The following is a 19,404-nucleotide window of genomic DNA, read 5'->3' as shown; positions in this document are numbered from 1 at the left end:
ACAGGCACCTGCCGGTAATTTTCAAGTATACAATATATTGTTATTAACTATAATCACCATGATGTATGATAGACTTCTTGAACTTATTTCTCCTGACAAACTGAAATTTTGTGTCCTTTGACCAACATCTTCCCAATCACCCCAACCCCTGCCTCTGGAAGCTACCATTTTACTCTCTGTTTCAGAGTTCAAGGAGACTCCACATATAGGTAAGACCATGTGTTATTTGTCTTTCTGTGCTTGGCTTATTTCACTTAACATAGTGCCCTCCAGGTTCATCCATGTTGTTGCAAATGACGGGATTTCCTTCTTTTTTAAGGCTGAATAGTATTCCATTGTGTATATATGCCACATTTTCTTTATCCATTTATCCTCTGATGGACACTTCGGTTGATTCCGTATCTTGGCTATTGTGAATAGTGCTTCAGTGAACAGGGCAGGGGCGGGAAGGGGGTGCAGATATTTCTTCAACATGCTGATTTTATATCCTTTGGATGTATATCCAGTAGTGGGGTTGCTAGATATATGGTAGTTACCATTTTTTTTTTTTCGAGACAGAGTTTTTGCTCTTGTTGCCCAGGCTGGAGTGCAATGTTGTGATCTTGGCTCACTGCAACCTCCACCTCCCGGGTTCAAGCGATTCTCCTGCCTCAGCCTCCCAAGTAGCTGGGATTACAGCCACGTGCCACCACATCTGGCTAATTTTGTATTTTTAGTACAGACAGGGTTTCTCCATGTTGGTCAGGCTGGTCTCGAACTCCTGACCTCAGGTCATTCGCCCACCTCAGCCTCCCAAAGTGCTGGGATTACAGGCGTGAGCCACTGCACCCGGCCTGGAGAGAGATTTTTCAACCCACGGAGGGAGAGGAGGTGATAAAATAGATATCTCAACCCCCATGGCAGATCAGAATCCTTAGCTAGAGTTGAAATAATTTGATCTCTTGGGTATGCAATCACATTCGTTCCTGTCACCACTTGATCTTCAACTCTTACCCTTACACTTAGGATGCTGGAGCCGGAATTAATGAGGAAATCAGCAAATTCCCAGCTACTTCTACTTGGTGCCATGTCATCCTTAACCAAAGGAGCAACTGAGTGTAAAATAAGTAAAGTTCTTGTATTTGGTAAAATGAGTTAGAACACAAAGGCTCTCTGGTTAAAAAAAAAAAAAAGAGAGAGAGAGAGAGAGAGAAAGAAAGAAAAAAGGGAAAGAAAACACTCCCCTCCCTTCAGCCTCCTCTCAAGCCTCTAATCTTATCTGTGAAAAAGAACTGTACTTTACTGTCCACAAAACAGTCTATTTTCAAAGTGAGAGGAGAATGGCCCTGTGAGGAAAGCCATCAGTAACTGCAGTTCCCGAATTCCTGCTTGTTTATAGAAAGCAGTGGCGGAGGATAGACACTTTGAAACCACCTGTGAAAGAATTAAAGACCGAGGGGGGCAAACCCCCATCACAAACAGAATCTCACTGATCAAGTGTGAAAGAAAAGGAAGAAAGAAAAAGCCAAGTAGATCTTTGCAGGCAACCACTAGATGGACATAGAATTCAAAAACATTCTTTAGCGAGATCAAGGATGGCAGGCTTTGAAGCCTGGAGAGCTGGCGAGTCTCAGAACGGCCTGGCCGTGGCAAGCCCCGCACCGAAGCACCCGCAGTCTTGCACTTGCTGGAGTAAAGCATTTAAATGGGAACAATGTCAAATTTCACAGCTATCTTATGTCTAGTGACCTTACGGGACCCCAAGGGGAAGACAGATAAAAAATGATTGTTCTCGACAAGTTCCTGAAAGCGAAGAAGTCAAATAGGCAACCTCTCGAAATGAAATCGCCCACAAACTGCTGCATGCAGGGTGGCCAGCAAACAGGGCTTATTTATTTATTCATCTATTTATTCATTTTACCAAGGACTCACAGCATGTCCCTTTCTTCATAGAACACACACAAAGATAAAGTCCCATCATCACAGTATATTAATTTAGAAAGAACGTTATTGTGGGCAAAGAGGAGGCAACAAATATTCTGAATTATTCAATTGATTTGAAACAGGTTTTACTGTTGTTTCAAGAAAGCGAGACATAACTAGTGTCTGACACACAAAAAAATCTACACATTACATGAAAGAACAGTTTATGAGGACAAAGACGAGATCTCAAACTTCTGCTGTGTTTTTTAGACAAGAATTTCAATGACACTTCACATTCCCTAACTATGCCTAAGTGAATCATCTTAGCTTAATGGCTTTTTTTCTTTTTAAAAGAAATAAACATTACAGAGGTAGCTAAAATTCCCTTTTACTACTACCCTAAATCTCATTTGCCTGCTACCTTTCCAGAGGCAGCCACTACCATGAGTTTGAGGTACATAATTCTGTTCTATTTTTTGTACTTCTACATACATATAATCCTTAAAGAATCACAATATTGTTTTGTGTTAAATATTTTTGTATGTATTGCTCTGAATCTATTTTGCTTATGTTGCTCAACTTGATGTTTTTGCCACCTATCCACATATATGTTTTGTTCCTCTTTTGGACTTAATGTTTTAAAGCAAGAAACCAAGGAGGAAGAGGTTTATTCACACAAGAACAGCTATCTGTACCTATATGTTTCCGCCTGTCTCTGATTGGAGACTAAAGTCAGGAGGACTTCTTGGAAGAAGCAAGGAACTGAATTTGGTTTTTGAAAGAGACTGAAAAAATGCTGAGTGAGAATGTTGTGGGGGCATTTCAGAGCTACCCCTTACAATAATTCCATACACTAGGAATTACGAGGTTTGTTGTATCTTTCTTTCATTATTTAATTATAGATTCTATGGCTTTTAAATATTTAGGTTAGACAAATGTTTTGACTGTGGAAGATACATTTAAAAAGGGATGCTAGACAAATCAAGATTTATTAAAACTGAACAACAACCCCAGAAATCCTGTAAAACACTATCATTTATGTCCAACAGGTGGACACACAAACCAATTACAAATCAAAGAGACTTTGATCCATGGAGTCTTTGGTGTATACTGAATAAAATACATTCGAAATGTATTTGTAGTGTGAGATAAAGATATAAAGGTCACTTCATAAGTGCTAGTGCTGCTTATGTTAGTAGTTTTAATTTTACCTTGTCAGTGCCTCTGTGTACAAAACTTAAGAAAGCAACACTTTGATTTGTTCAGGTTTCCTTAAGGAGGGGCACAGAATCCTCGAAGCATGATTTGAAAAAGATGGATAAGATATTCTACCCAAATTCAACATCACCTTTAATCTTGCCCTCTCCTCCTCTAATCCCTAGGTAATGTTTTGTGCTTCTTTTGCAGAAAAGCAATTTTGTTAATCACTTTAGCACCAATTCTTGCATCCCTGGCAATACTCAGAACTGCTTCCATCCAAGTCTTTGATGTGGGAAAGAAACACACACACACTCTTTCACATGTAATCTGAAAACAATTCACCTCTTGCCAATGAATGCACAGCACTCCACTTTAATAGAGAGCAAGTTCTGTGGAGGTTTCTAATCCTTTCTGCCAAAGAAGAGAAGAGAGAGAATCACTCAGGTAGCCCAACCTCATTCAGGAGTTAAAATCACTTGGAATGTTTTGTGGTGTGTTTGGGGGTTTTTAGAAATATCACTTGCTGAAGATTACTGCTCTCAGGGGAAATCAAAACAACTCAAGATCAAAAAATAAATAAATAAAAAATAAAAAAAGATTTCCCAACTCAAACAGGATATTCTTCTCAACTTAGATAACTCGATCTAAGTGTATTACAAAAAACCTGCTTTAATCCCTCAAAGCAATGGTGTTATAGATAAGCGGTAACTGAGGTGGCTTAAATTCCAGAAATGTACAAAAGATTTGGTTAGAAACAAAACTGAAAAAGAAAAAAGCTCAATCAGCATTGCTGTGACTTGAAGAGGTAAATTTAGGGCAGTAAAAATGCAAAGAATGTCCTTTATTAAAGAAATAGCCATAAAAGTCCAGAATTATCTCAATGGTCTCATTGATTTTTTATAGTGTCTGTATGTGTGTGTATGTGTTTTGGGTGTTTATGCGTTTGTGTGTGTCAGGGTTCTATGAAATTGAAAATTTTTTTACTGATATATATATAAGATAGGGTTCATTTGAAAATTTATTTATACATTTTACTGTGATGTTAGAACATTCTGAATCTTTATTTCATAATTTTTTGTTCTTTTTATAATTTTTGGTTGAGTTATAGTATTTTCTTCCCGTTTAGTCCATTTCCTAACATATCATTGCTTACTTAAATGCAATGAATGAATTTTATTCTGTTGCCTTTTGTCAATAATTATCCTATTTTCACAATCTGGGTAAGAATTTTTATCTACCTTCAGATATCCCAGTTAACACATTGCAAATCCCCACTCTCCCTTCTGCACTATAGCTCTCTATTGCAAAATAAGGGCAATTTCTTTCATTATGGACTCTTCTATTTACCCAAAACATGCTCTAAAAATGCCCTTTCACTTTTTAGAGAGTCCCCTTAGAGATGAAACGCTTTTCGATAGGTAATACATGCAAAGAGTTAATAAACATTTAAAAGGTATAAAATAGTATACAATTGACAAGAAATTCTGTCTCCCATCCACCCAAATTCCCCTCCTTACAGGCAAACACTGGTACTAGGTTTTTGGGTACCTTTATAGAGATATTTGGTATACATGAGTCAAAGCACACAAATACAGTTTTCCCCTCCACAAATGGCAATATATTATACACACTGTTCTGAATTTTGCTTTTTCTTTTTTTCACTTAATGTATATTAGAGATCCTTCTCTAGTGATACGTACAATCTTTCTTTTTTTTTTTTTTTGAGACGGAGTCTCGCTCTGTCGCCCAGGCTGGAGTGCAGTGGCCGGATCTCAGCTCACTGCAAGCTCCGCCTCCCGGGTTCACGCCATTCTCCGGCCTCAGCCTACCGAGTAGCTGGGACTACAGGCGCCCGCCACCTCGCCCGGCTAGTTTTTTGTATTTCTTAGTAGAGACGGGGTTTCACCGTGTTAGCCAGGATGGTGTCGATCTCCTGACCTCGTGATCCACCCGTCTCGGCCTCCCAAAGTGCTGGGATTACAGGCTTGAGCCACCGCGCCCGGCCGTACAATCTTTCTCATTATTTTCATAGCTGATTATTCTATTCGACGGATATTCCATGATTTATTTAAACAGTTTGGGAGATATTTGTTCCCAACACTTCTATTCTCTGTCAGTGTCTTGTTTCTTCTCAGGTTGTTTTTATGACTCTATCTTGGATACTGTGAATAAGTGATTTCATATATAACATGGAGGACTACTGAAAAATAATTTAAATTTTATTTTCTAAATGTTTTAAAACTTCAAAAAATTACCAAAAGTGATGTGGGTTTATAGTTTTTGTTGTTTTGTTTTGTTTTTGAGACGGAGTCTCGCTCTGTCGCCCAGGCTGGAGTGCAGTGGCACGATCTCGGCTCACTGCAAGCTCCGCCTCCCGGGTTCACGCCATTCTCCTGCCTCAGCCTCCCGAGTAGCTGGGACTACAGGCGCCCGCTACCATGCCAGGCTAATTTTTTGTATTTTTAGTACAGACAGGGTTTCACCATGTTAGCCAGGATGGTCTCGATTTCCTGATCCCGTGATCCGCCCGCCTCAGCCTCCCAAAGTGCTGGGATTACAGGCGTGAACCACCGAGTCCGGCCAGGTTTATAGTTTTTAAAAACCAGCATTGTGAAAGCTGTATGATACCAAGACTTTTTTTTTTTTTTTTTGAGACAGGATCTCACTCTGTCACCCATGCTGGAGGGCAATGACGCCATCTCTGCTCACTGTAACTTCTGCCTCCCAGGCTCAGACGATCCTCCCACCTCAGCCTCCCAAGTAGCTGGGACTACAGGCGCAGGCCACCATGCCCAGCTAATTTTTGTATTTTTAGTAGAGAGTGGTTTCACCATGTTGGTCAGGATGGTCTCGATCTCTTGACCTCGTGACCCACCTGCCTCGGCCTCCCAAAATGCTGGGATTACAGGTGTGAGCTACCACACCCGGCCTAATTTTTGAATTTTTAGTAGAGACGGGGTTTCGCCATGTTGCCTAGGCTAGTCTCGAACTCCTAGGCTTAAGCCATCCACCCGCCTTGGCCTCCCAAAGGGCTGAGATTATAGGCATGAGCCACCATGTGTAGCCCAAGACTTTCAATTACTTCCTCTCAGTCTCCTCATGGATCCCACTTAGATTGAGTCATGACATAACTGCTTAAACACTTAAAATTCTGTTCATTTATTTCTTATATGGGCTAACATAAGACACACACAGCATCAATAATTTCCTTCTAATAGCTGATATTAACTTTAATTCTCTTACCCCTGCAAAATATAATTCAATATTACTTTACACACCTTTAATTAAACTCCAACATGCTCCAACATGCTATCTCATACATGACTAAAGACTCAAATCAGAAAAATTGCAACATCTGGTTGACCTCAACTCTTTTACAGGAGTTAGGCAAGCTATTGGGTCTGACCATTGTGGCTCCTCTCCTACTGTTGTATGGTCCAAGAGATGGAGATCTTTTTTTTTTTTTTTTTTTGAGATGGAGTCTCGCTCCATTGCCTAGGCTGGAGTGCAGTGGCGCAATCTTGGCTCACTGTAACCTCTGCCTCCCGGGTTCAAGCAATTCTCCTGTCTTAGCCTCCTAAGTAGCTGGGACTACAGGTGCCCGTCACCATGCCCAGCTGATTTTTGTATTTTCAGTAGAGATGAGGTTTCACTTTGTTGGTCAGGCTGGTCTTGAACTCCTGACCTCAGGTCATCCACCCACCTTGGCCTCCCAAAGTGCTGGGATTACAGGTGTGAGCTACCGAGCCTGGCCAGAGATGGAGATCTTGAGAGATTATAAAGTTGCTGGGTTGTGCCACGTATCTACTGAGCAGTGTAAGGAATGCATGAGCACCTGGGCAAAAATTCCTCTCTACTCATTAGTGGCTACATAGCACTTACAGACCCATATCCTTGCTAAGAGATAATTTGAGCTCTTAACTCTGTCTTGCCAGGGCTGATATCGATGTAATTATTGTTTGATTCTACTATAAGACTGACTTCAGTTTCAGCTTTTTAATTTGTCCATTTCACTTCTCATTTATCAGCTTCTATTGCAGATGTGAAGTTTAGTGTTTCTTTGCTCACTCTTTTACTGGGAAACTCTTCTAGCGGAAAGCCTGTCATCTGTTGTGAAGGAGAGCTGGTGTTGACTTGAAGCAACAGAGTTGGTGGTCCAGTGGCCATTGTCCTGTGTTAGGAGCAGGTGGTCTCACTAAGCTCCATGTGTTTGGAAATTTCTCTGACCAGTGCTTGTGCTGCTAAAGGAAGAAGAGCTCAAGCTGCACTCCTTGTTTCCAGGTCAATCTGCTGAACCTGGGAAAATCCCCAGGGGCTAGCTTGAACTTCTTCCTGCTTTTCTCTCCATGGTGGATTTTAAACATAGGGGATTTTCCTCATTCATCTATTTATATTTCCAACAGCTGCTATAAGAAAGGAGAAAAGGCACATTTTATAGTATATATTTTTAGAAGCAGTGACATAGTTTCTCAAAGGATAACAGTTAAAATTTTGGTCCAAAGACTATAATTGCTCTTAACTTGGTGGGTGTGTGTGTGTGTATTATGTATATATGTGTGTGCGTATATATGTTTTTGAGTATGTGTGTATACATTTTTTACTAAAGTGAAAAACAAAAAAATTAAGATCTATTCTTGTTCCATTCACATTAAAACTTGTGTTTATATTTAACAACCCAATCCACCATCTGTTGAAGATAATGTAATTGAACGATACTCCAGAAAAGTTGTCCTATGGGTTTTTCACATTTTTTTCCACATTTTTAACAGGACTTGAAACCTAGGACTATAAATAAATGATATCCTATGGTTTCATTCAGTGTAATAAATGTCTCAAATGAAAAAAATTTACTTAAAGTTTGGCATTGTTAAATAGTAGTAATAACAATAGAACCAGAAATAAGAATTTTATATTTAACCTGGCACTTTCTTCCAGAAAAACTAAAGATGCTTAGGAGCAAATTTTTTCTAGAACTTAATTCTCATTCTTTTCTTGGAAAAGAACTCATAAGGTCATATTTGTACATACTCTATCTTAGTGGTGACTGATTATTTACACTTTTAAAAATAACTAGAATCTGAAGGCAAGGTAAGAAATCCCCAGTGATCATGAAAAATTCACAAGGTTTTGTGGTTCCCTTCATCTTCAAGTTTTTTTATTTTTTTATTTTTTTGAGACGGAGTCTTGCTCTGTCGCCCGGGCTGGAGTGCAGTGGCCGGATCTCGGCTCACTGCAAGCTCCGCCTCCCGGGTTCACGCCATTCTCCGGCCTCAGCCTCCCGTGTAGATGGGACTACAGGCGCCCGCCACCTCGCTCAGCTAGTTTTTTGTATTTTTTAGTAGAGACGGGTTTCACCGTGTTAGCCAGGATGGTCTTGATCTCCTGACCTCGTGATCCGCCCGTCTCGGCCTCCCAAAGTGCTGGGATTACAGGCTTGAGCCACCGCGCCCGGCACGTTTTTTTTATCTTCCATCATCTGTTACCAAATGACAGTCTTCTGACTGGCAGAGAGCAGAAAAAAACAACAAAATCTTTTTTTTTTTTTTTTTTGTTTTTTGAGAGAGTCTCTGTCTCCCAGGCTGGAGTGCAGTGGTACGATCTCGACTCACTGCAACCTCCACCTCCCAAGGGTCAAGGGATTCTCCTGCCTCAGCCTCCCGAGTAGCTGGAATTACAGGCGCCTATCACCATGCCTGGATAATTTTTATATTTTTAGTAGACATGGGGTTTCACCATGTTGGCCAGGCTGGTCTCAAACTCCTGACCTCAAGTGATCTGCCTGTCTTGGCCTCCCAAAGTGCTTGGATTACAGGTGTGAGTCACTGCGCCTGGCTTAGAAAAATCATAAAATCTGATGTCACATGGCAATGGCAATACAGGAATTTAATCTTAGATCTGAATGCTGATGGTATGCTCTCTATTTTATTCAAAATCTCTTGGAATGTACACTGTTGACACAAAGAAGCCCATTGCATACTAATAACAGCATTACTAACTGGCAAAACCCCTGGAGATCTTTTTTCCCCTCAAAAAAATTACATTTTATATTCTATCCTGCCCACCTGCCCACCTCCTTACTTGCTCTACTGTTCATTATAGACACGTGATCCTTAACTTTTGTAGACATAGCTATGCGTTTACATTTCATATATTTAAATGCATACACATATACATATATAATTTATATAAAAATTAGTGATTGGAAATGTCTATTTTTCTCAGTTGTAAAATTAGGACAGTGTCTTGGAATGATGTTGTGTGACCCTTTGGAAAATATCTTACAGCTGTTGTCCAGGCTGGAGCATTGTGGCGGGATCATAGTTCATGTAACCTCCAACTCCTGGGCTCCAGCAATCCTCCAGCCTCAGCCTCCTGAGTAGCTGGGATTACAGGTGCCCACTACCACACCTGGCTAATTTTTGTCTTTTTTGTAGAGATGGAGTTTCACCATGTTGGCCATGGTGGTCTTCAACTCCTGCGCTCAAGTGATCTGCCCACCTCAGTCCCCCAATGTGCTGGGATTACAGGCATGAGCCACCGCACCCATCCTAAGATGAAACTTTTAAAAACTTTATTTTTTAGAACAGTTTTAGATTTACAGAAAAACTGTGAAGATAGTAGAGAGTTTCCATACACTGCTATTATCACATTTTACAATATTATGATTGTTATTAACAAACCAATCCAATTTCCTTAGTTTTTATCTAATGTCCTTTTTCTTTTCTGTTCCAGGATCCCATCCAGGATACGTTACCTTTAGTCATCATGTCTCCTGTGGCTCCTCTTGGCTGTGACAGTTTCTCAGCTTTCCTAGTTTTTTTTTTTTTGAGACGGAGTCTCGCTCTGTCGCCCAGGCTGGAGTGCAGTGACGCGATCTCGGCTCACTGCAAGCTCCGCCTCCCGGGTTCCCGCCATTCTCCTGCCTCAGCCTCCCGAGTAGCTGGGACTACAGGCGCCCACCACCTCGCCCGGCTAATTTTTTTTGTATTTTTTTAGTACAGACGGGGTTTCACCGTGTTAGCCAGGATGGTGTCGATCTCCTGACCTCGTGATCCACCCGTCTCGGCCTCCCAAAGTGCTGGGATTACAAGCTTGAGCCACCGTGCCCGGCCAGCTTTCCTAGTTTTAATGAACTTGCCATTTTCATCATATTGTACCAAGACCTACTATCAATATGACTTATGACTAGTGATGCTGACCTTGATCACCCGGCTGAGGTAGTTCTTGTCAGGCTTCTCCACTGTTGAGTTGCCCTCCCAATCCATCCCCTTTCCATATTGTACTCTTTGAAAGAAAGTCACTATGTGCAGCCCTCCCTTAAAAATATTAAAATGAACTAGCTTAATTAAGTTCTTTCTTATATGTAGGTGTAAATACCTCTGAGGTTTTTTTTATCTTTTAAAAAATGATTATCTATGTAATACATACTCACTGCAGAAGACTTTAAAAATGCAAGAAAAGTATAAAGCAGCAGCAGATAGAACTACCCATAATTACACCTCTCACGAGCAACCATTTCTAGCTTTTTATCAATTTCCTTCCAGTCTTTTTTCTTCTGCATAAAATAACTATTTTTATTTCTATTTATTTATCTGTTTGAGACAGAGTCTCGCTCTGTCGCCAGGCTGGAGTGCAGTGGCGCAATCTTGGCTTGCTACAACCTCCACCTCCCGGGTTCAAGCGATTCGCCTGCCTCAGCCTCCTGAGTAGCTGGGACTACAGGCGTGCACCACCATGCCCAGCTAATTTTTGTATTTTCAGTAGAGACGGAGTTTCACCATGTTGGCCAGGATGGTATTGATCTCTTGACCTCGTGATCTGCCCGCCTCAGCCTCCCAAAGTTCTGGGATTACAGGCATGAGCCACTGCGCCTGGCCAAAATAACTATTTTTGAATAGCACTTGCTTGAAATTATTTCACGGACGGTAAAAATATTTTATCTTTGAATATGGCAAAGAAGATGGATTCATATAAAACCAGAGCAGATCTTGGTGGTATTTCAAGATATAAACTACCAACCCAATAGATAATTTCTGAAAATAACATTTTAGAGTCTCTTTCTCTATTTTTGAGAAGCTTGAATATTTACAAATACAGCATTCACTGTGAGACTTCTTGTTTCTTTTCCTTTCTAAGACTTTTAACTTGTTTATTTTACGATTACATGAAACACATTTTATTTTAATTTTTAAAGTTTTAGTATTTTTTGAGACAAGGTCTCTTTCTGTTGCCCAGTTTGGAGTGCAGTGGCATGAACATGGCTCACTACAGCCTCAACATTTTGGGCTCAAGTAATCCTCCAGCCTCAGCTTCACGAGTAGCTGGGACTACAGGTATACACCAGCACACCTACCTAATTTATTCTTATAGTTTTTAGAGATGGGGATCTCACTATGTTGCCCAGGCTGGTCTTGAACTCCTGGGCTCAAGCAATCTTCCTGCCTCAGCTCCCAAAGTGCTGGGATTACAGGGATGAGTCTCCACACCCAGCCTTATTTAAATAAGGTTTGAGGAAACTTGAGTAGCTGGTTAAAACTCTGGCAATGATCTAGGCTTCAAATCACCAAATTCCTTTTTGCATGGTGTATAGACTCATGGCAACTCTTTTTTTAATAGATTTTATTTTGTAAAGGTGTACATGCTTCTTATTTAAAAATTAAGTAATACAGAAAAGTACAAAGTAAAATCCCAAAATTCTATCACCTAAAAATAACCATTATTAACATTATTCCACAAACCTTCCCTTTGCATATATACACAGAGAAATAAATTTACACAAAAGGCTCACACATACTGTACATAGTTACTAAATGAGGATGAAGCAAAATGAAGAAATTGAAGAAAATGAAGCTGAAACAAAATGAAGGAATTACCAAATTTTAGCTAAATGTTCTTTTGCAAGACACTTTAGTTCCTAACAATCCCTTTGAAGTTTTGAAAAAAGATTATGAAAAGCATTAAGAGTTTGAAAGTCTACATGATTAACCTTTTTTTTTTTTTTTTTTTTTTTGAGACAGGGTCTTGCTCTGTTGCCCACGCTGGAGTGCCTTGGTGTGATCATGGCTCATTGCAGCCTTGACCTCCCAGGCTCAACTGATCCTCCCACTTCAGCCTCTGAAGTAGCTGGGACCACAGATGTGCATCACCATGCCCAGCTAATTTTTAAAAATTACTTGGTAGAGACAGGATCTTCCTGTGTTGCCCAGGCTGTTCTTGAACTCCTGGAGGCTGGTCTTCAACTCCTGGGCTCAACGATCCTCCCACCTCAGCCTTCCAAAGTGCCAGGATTATAGGTGTGAGCCACCGTGGCTGGCTGGAAAGCTCTTACAATAGTGGCTGGCATATAGTAAGTACTTACAGTAAATTTAAGCCAATGCTATTATAGAGGAATAATGGTGAGCATCTGGGCCCACATATGATATTGAAATCTGTCATTCACAAAATAATCTCTCTCATTCATCTCAGAATAATTTTCCTGTTAAATCTGCCAGCTCCTGAGGGGCCCTGAGGGTTTAACCAATGGGTATGTGGGCACCAATGTAATGAATGTGTGAATAGGTGATTCTGTCTTCTGTTTATAAGAATGGCCAGAACACAAAATTCTAGCCTTTTTACAATCCTAAACATATACAATGTGCTACCTATAACAGCAACAATCACCATTATGCATGTCACTTACATGTACACAGTAACATAAATAACTATATCTCTGCTTTAAAATCCTCTTTAAAAGTAAACTATTAGCCTGGGTAACATGGTGAGACCTCGTCAACAAAATAAAAAAATTAACCAGGCACCTGTAGTCCCAGCTGCTCTGGGGCTGAAGTGGGAGGACTGCTTGAGCCCAGGAGGTCAAGGCTGCAGTGAGCCAAGATCATGCTACTGCACTCCAGCCTGGGTGCATAAAGTGAGACGCTGTCTCAAAAAAAAAAAAAAAAAAAAAAAGGGTAAATTAACGTTAGTGTTTCTAAATACCCACCAAATTATAAAATTTATATTGTGTCTTCGGGCTTTTTTTTGATATGGAGTCTCGCTCTGTCACTCAGGCTGATATGCAGTGGTGCAATCTCAGCTCACCGCAACCTCTGCCTCCTGGGTTTAAACGATTCTCTGGCCTCAGCCTCCTGAATAGCTGGGATTACAGGCGCGTGGCACCACGCCTGGCTTATTTTGTACTTTTAGTAGAGACGGGGTTTCACCATGTTGGCCAGGCAGACCAGCCTGACCTCAGGTGATCGGCCTGCCTCAGCCTCCAGCCAATATTGTGTTCAATGTTTTCAGTTTATTAATGTATAAATTAATTTTTTAAAATAAAAAAGCTTTATGAAAACAAAGGTAGATTTCACCTCCCTACCTTATTTCATGATGATTCCTGAATCTGAACTTCAAGGGAGTCGATGACTTTTACTTAAAGATGTTCTGGGCTGGGCGGGGTGGGTCATGCCTGTAATCCCAGCACTTTGGGAGGCCAAGGTGGGTGGATGGCCTGAGGTCGGGAGTTCAAGACCAGCCTGGCCAGCATGGTGAAACCTCGTCTGTACTAAAAATACAAAAATTATCTGGGCGTGGTGGCAGGTGCCTATAATCCCAGCTACACGGGAAGCTGAGGCAGGAGAATTGCTTGAACCCAGGAGGCGGAGGTTTCAGTGAGCCGAGATCACGCCATTGCACTACAGCCTGGGCAACAGAGTGAGACTCCGTCTCGGAAAAAAAAAAAAAAAAAAAAAAAAAAAGATGGTCAAGGCCACTAAACTCTTTCTAACTTCCTCTTTTCTGAGTATTAATATATTTATTTTCTTTGATAGAAAAATGCTATTCAGGTCCTCCATGGAGACATGCATTTACTTTCATTATAAACTCATCTTTTCAGTCACATCTTTTCAGTTGCTTTTTTTTTTTTTTGACACTCTACCACAAAAAGATTTTTAAAAGTAAATTTTATGATACAATTTTTAAAACTTTGGTTTACATCCAAAATTGGATTTTTCTTTGTTGGGGGCAGGAAAAGGGAGAGTTGATGAAAAATTCTAGCTGCTTCTCTGAGCTAAGGCTAAAGGTTTTTTTCTTTGTTGTTTCTTTATCACGTTTGGTAAATTAGGGACACACATCACCACCAAATAACAGATTATATGCCAATTTTCCATTTTGGCTTTGCTTTTTTTCCTGCACAGTATGTTGACTTTTTTGGAAATCATTGCATTACAATTCTAGGCTAAGAGTTTACCTGATCTCTAGTTTGAATGTGAAAGAGGATGATTTGATGTTTTGTTTTTTCTTTTCTTTTTTTTTTTCTGTCGCCCAGGCTGGAGTGCAGTAGCTCGATCTCCGCTCGCTGAAACCTCCGCCTCCCAGATTCAAGCAATTCTCCTGCCTCAGCCTCCCCAGTAGCTGGGACTACAGATGCCTGCTGCCACACCCAGCTAATTTTTTTTTGTATTTTTTAGTAGAGATGGGTTTTCACCGTGTTGTCCAGGCTGGTTTTGAACTGAGCTCAGGCAAGCTGCCTGCCCCTGCCTACCAAAGTGCTAGGATTACAGGTGTGAGCCACCGTGCCTGGCTGATTTGATGTTTTCAAATGATTCTTTAATTTCTCCATTAATGAAAATAAAGTAAGTTACACTTGTGTGATTATGGATTTTAATTCTAATTTAAGTTGGGTTAAAGAAGTTTTAGTGCCTCCACTAAAAATGGATAGAATATAGATGAACTACTCAGCTTTATTATGTATCCTAAATGAGTTAAAAGGTACTCAAACCGTAAGAAATTACAAACATCTCTAACACAAATCTAAACACAAAATGCAGGAACCATATATCATCTGTCTTCCTTCCTGAGTAGCTCACGGTGCATGAATGTAGCAAAATCAATAAATGTTGAACTCATGATGCCACCTAAGTATTCCTGCCTCAATAGTCTTCTAACAGTGTGATACCTGTGAATAAGTACATTTCTTTATAATGATCTCTAAAAGATGGCTTAAATTCTTTGGCTGCATTGAAATCTATAAAATATTGCTTTTAATAAACCACTGTCTTGAGTTTGGAAATCGTTTTCTACACAAAGTCTTTGTTGCATTTGGAGGGGTGGGGGAGGGATGGCATTTTTTTGTAACAGGATTTGACCTGTAACTATTATTAAGAATTTTCTTAGAGGAGTTCAAAGCATTTTACAGGGATCATCTCATTTATCCCTCGAAAGTAAGGCAGAGGCATTATCTCCACTACAGATTGAGAACACTAAAAGGCCAAGATAGGTGGGGCTTTTTGTTGTTGTTTTGCTAAGATCAAAAAGTAATTCTAGGGCAAAGCCAGATTCCGGTCTGACCTTGTTACACGATGCTTCTTGCAGCACCATAATACAATGTAGTTGCTTCCTAGGTCTCCCTTTGGCTATGCTAGGTGTTGAATAATTTTCGGGGCCGATTTTTATTCTTTCCCGCTCCCTGAAAATGGGTGTTAAGATGTAGATAAGTACAAAAGAAAACTCCCCAGTCCTTCCTATCTGGCTTTGGAGTACAGGATAAACAGACAGAAATAGGCATCTTCCTCCCCTCCTCCAAGTTTTACTGCCTAGCCCAATGCTAATAGAAAAATAACCCGAACCACAAATGCAAGTCACATGTATAATTTTAAATTTTCTAGTAGTTACATTAAAATATATTGTATTGGCCGGGCGCGGTGGCTCAAGCCTGTAATCTCAGCACTTTGGGTGGCCGAGAGGGGCGGATCACGAGGTCAGGAGATCGAGACCATCCTGGCTAACACAGTGAAACCCCGTCTCTACTAAAAAATACAAAAAACTAGCCAGGCGAGGTGGCGGGAGCCTGTAGTCCCAGCTAATCGAGAGGCTGAGGCAGGAGAATGGCGTAAACCCGGGAGGCGGAGCTTGCAGTGAGCTGAGATCCGGCCACTGCACTGCAGCCTGGGCGCCAGAGCGAGACTCCGTCTCGAAAATAAATAAATAAATAAATAAATAAAATAAAATATATTGTATTTAGCCCAATACAGCATATCCAAAATATTAACACTTCAACATGTAATCAATATAAAATTATTAATGAGATATTTTGCATTTTTTGTATGGCTTCAAAATCTGGTGTGCATTTCTCACTCATAGCTCATTTCAATTTGTTTTAGCCAAATTTCAAATGCTCAGCCGCCACATGTGACTAGGGAGGACACTGTTGGACAGCACAGTTCTAGACCTCAGTAGCTCTCCCTTCAGATTAATGCCATGTGAATCGAATGGGTGGTATGAAGAATGGATGCTGAGTCCTCGGAGAATCAACTTGCACTTGGGTGGTGACTGATAAGAATCCCTAGCTGTGCCATTTCCTGATACATGACTGTTTTTGAAGTTATGGACTCAGGAGCTAGAAGACTGCAAATCCCCAAATATGTCTAATACCCAAGCTCAGGCCAGGACCGTGCTTCCAGGCCTGTGTGAGAACCTAAGCTTTGGAATCTGTCAACTTCTAGGGCTGCAGATTCGTTGGGCCCTCACATGTGGCCCGTGAAAAGGAGGCATCACTGGAGGAAGAGGAGGGCTCCTAGAGGGGGAAGGCCACCCAACTATGGGCTTCTTGAGGACAGGTGCTCCAACTGGCCGCTTCCTGAGGGCAGCGGGTCCTCTTGTGGCCTTAGGCAGGGCCCTGAAACCGGCCTCACGTGTTTGCAACTCGAACTCCTGTGCTTCCACCAAGCACTTCCGGGGATGCGGGGGTGGTGTCCGCGCCCCGGCCCCAGCCCGCACCCCGAAGTGGCTCCAAGGCCGCAGGTGTGAGGGGCGTGCCCAGGGCTCGGCCCGCGCCGCCCCATGTGACCCGGTCCGACATGGTGTCGCCTCCTCCCGGGGCGGCGGCGGTGGCGGCTCGGACTGGGCTCCGCGTCGGGCCGGCCCCGCCGCCGCTCATGGGCAGCCAGGGCCGCTTGGGGCCCCCCGGGAACGGCGGGCCCGGCGAGGGCGAGGGCGGAGAGGCGAGGAAGCTGCAGGAAGGGAGGGTGGCGAGGGGGAAGCGAAGGAAGGGGAAGGGGAAGGGAAAAGCGAGAGCGGGGCAAGGCGGAAGAGGAAGCGGGGCGGAAGGGAAGCCCGGGCCACAGACGGCGAAGGAGGCAGCGGGGCCGGGGGCTGAGGCGGGAGCCAGGGCATGCCCAAGGGAGGAAGCAGAGGGAGGCGGAAGCGTGGAGGAAGGGGCGAGAGGCATCATCAAGGGAGATGAGGGGAGTGCAGGGGCCGGGAAGGAGGCACAAGGAAGAGAGTATAGGAAGAAGGAGGCATGGAGGGTCAGGGCTAGGCGGCGGGAGGGCGCCAGGCCGGGAAGAGCACAGAGACAAGGGGGTCAGGCTTGGGCCGACATCCCGGGGACAGGGGTGGCCATGGCGGCGGAGGCCGGGGAGGAGGAGGAGGAGGCGGCTCGGGAGTCGGCCGCCCGCCCGGCCGCGGGGCCCGCGCTCTGGCGCCTGCCGGAGGAGCTGCTGCTGCTCATCTGCTCCTACCTGGACATGCGGGCCCTCGGCCGCCTGGCCCAGGTGTGCCGCTGGCTGCGGCGCTTCACCAGCTGCGACCTGCTTTGGCGCCGGATAGCCCGGGCCTCGCTCAACTCCGGCTTCACGCGGCTCGGCACCGACCTGTAAGCGTCCGCTCGCCCGCCCGCTCCCCGCCCCGGGCCGGCCCCGCGTCCCGGGAAAGGGCGGGGCGCCGCGGCCTGGTCGGCCCAGGGTCGTGTCGCACTCCGAGTTCCTAGGCCTACAGCTGGCCTCCGCCTCCGCCCCTTCCCGAGCACTCTCGGGGGCCCTTTTGCCCCTTCTCCCCAAGGCCTCCCTCTGAGGCAGCCTCCCGAGAGCATCCCTCAGTAGGCACCCTCCCCGGTGGGCCGCTCCTCACAATTAGCCATCTTAGGCACTCCCTAAAGCTTTCGATTGTGTCTTTTTGCAGAGATTTAGCTGCCCCGGTTCCTTAGCCCCAGAGGAGCCAGTTTGGTCTATGTGGTTCCTTCGTGCTTTGGACGACTCCTCCAGTCCAGGTCTAGGACCCAGGTTCCTTAAGTGGTCTATCATAAATTTTTGTGGACTTTCATCTTTCATCCTCCCTACCCTCTTCTAAAGGTTGTTAAGCTTCAGGGCTCGGACCTTAATGCAAGGCCCCTCGGTCCCAGTGTTCAGCCATAGTTTATGACTTCATACAGGCAGAGCGATACGAAAAAGGGGGCCTGCTTGAGGCAGGAGGCTGGAGTCTGTCCAGGATGTGCACAAGACATGGTATTGCAATTTGGCCTGTTTTTGGTAGGGTCTGAGACCTGTGAATGAAAAACTTTTCTGAACCACTTAAGCTGTTAAATAGGAAGGAAAAAACATGTAGGGAATTGAGGGAGTAAGAGCTTTCAGATTGCCCCCTATTCCACCCATTTTTTAAAAAGTAGTTCTTTCTAGTACATTATGACATTAAAGAACGTTTTTAAAAACATAAAAAGCCATAATACCATCACCTCTAGACAATTATTTTAATTTAAAAAACTTTTCAGTTGCACACATAGTTGCTATCTTACTGATCCTGACAGAATAGGTACATAGTAAATGTTTGTGGGCTGTCCCATAATGAGATTAAAGAACATCCCTCTACTATTAAACTTACATGTTATGTTCAGCTTTTTGTTATTATAGATAATAATGAAGTGATGCATTTTTGAGTAACAGCTTTACTGAAGTATAAGTCACATGTCATACCATATAGATTTAAAAAAAATTAGTTCCTTAGGATAAAATCTCAAGGTGGCATTATAGCAAAGGTTATGGTTTGCAGAGGTGCTGTACCACTTTATAGTGGAAACAGCACAGAGTGAACAAATTTTATGTGAGAATTTAGAAAATCTTCGCTACTTTAGTGGTCATTTAAGGTACCAAAGTTGTGTTATTTTGCATCTCTTTTGCCACTGGCCAGGATAAATATATTCCCATGTGTTTGTTTCACCTGCGAGACTGTCTGTTCCCACTCTTTGCTCATTTATTACCGGGGTCTTCGTGTTTTTCCTATAAATTTGGAATCTTTGTGGGTCTTAGATGTTAGAATCTAGTCTGTCATCTTTGATCCAGATATTTTTCCCGGTCAATTCATTTTACTTTACTGTTTTACACTTTATTAGGCTCTGCCAGTCTTTTGTGATTTTTTTTTTCTCTTTCTTTCTCCAAAGCTGAGAAATATATAATTCCTCCACAGACCTGATAAATCTGTTTCCCACTGGTTTTCTTACAAATTTGATTTTTTTTTTTTTTTTTTGAGATGGAGTTTCACTCTTGTTACCCAGGC

At 42.7% G+C, this 19,404-nt stretch overlaps 1 protein-coding gene and 1 long non-coding RNA gene across 10 annotated transcripts in view; one reads left to right on the top strand and one right to left on the bottom strand.

The window, feature by feature from the left end:
- Positions 1 to 6,241: 6,241 nt before the first annotated feature.
- Positions 6,242 to 17,801, bottom strand: LOC114670025 (uncharacterized). Its single transcript, XR_003719443.2, has 2 exons — positions 17,598 to 17,801; positions 6,242 to 7,508 (listed from the first exon to the last, which is right to left on the bottom strand). It is a non-coding gene; the product is annotated as an uncharacterized LOC114670025 (long non-coding RNA).
- Positions 16,821 to 19,404, top strand: part of FBXW4 (F-box and WD repeat domain containing 4) — an 87,649-nt gene continuing 85,065 nt past the window's right edge. For 3 of the 9 annotated variants that reach the window (XM_015147984.3, XM_077945345.1, XM_077945344.1), the window contains exon 1: positions 16,920 to 17,731. In XM_015147984.3, the coding sequence (XP_015003470.3) occupies positions 16,935 to 17,731 (797 nt within the window). In that variant the 5' untranslated portion in view covers positions 16,920 to 16,934. 9 annotated transcript variants of the gene reach the window in all.

The sequence above is a fragment of the Macaca mulatta genome, chromosome 9, assembly GCF_049350105.2.
Source record: "Macaca mulatta isolate MMU2019108-1 chromosome 9, T2T-MMU8v2.0, whole genome shotgun sequence".
Lineage (NCBI taxonomy): Eukaryota > Metazoa > Chordata > Mammalia > Primates > Cercopithecidae > Macaca > Macaca mulatta.
Note: the sequence above shows the minus strand (reverse complement) of the source record. Positions and strands in the feature narration are given on the sequence as shown.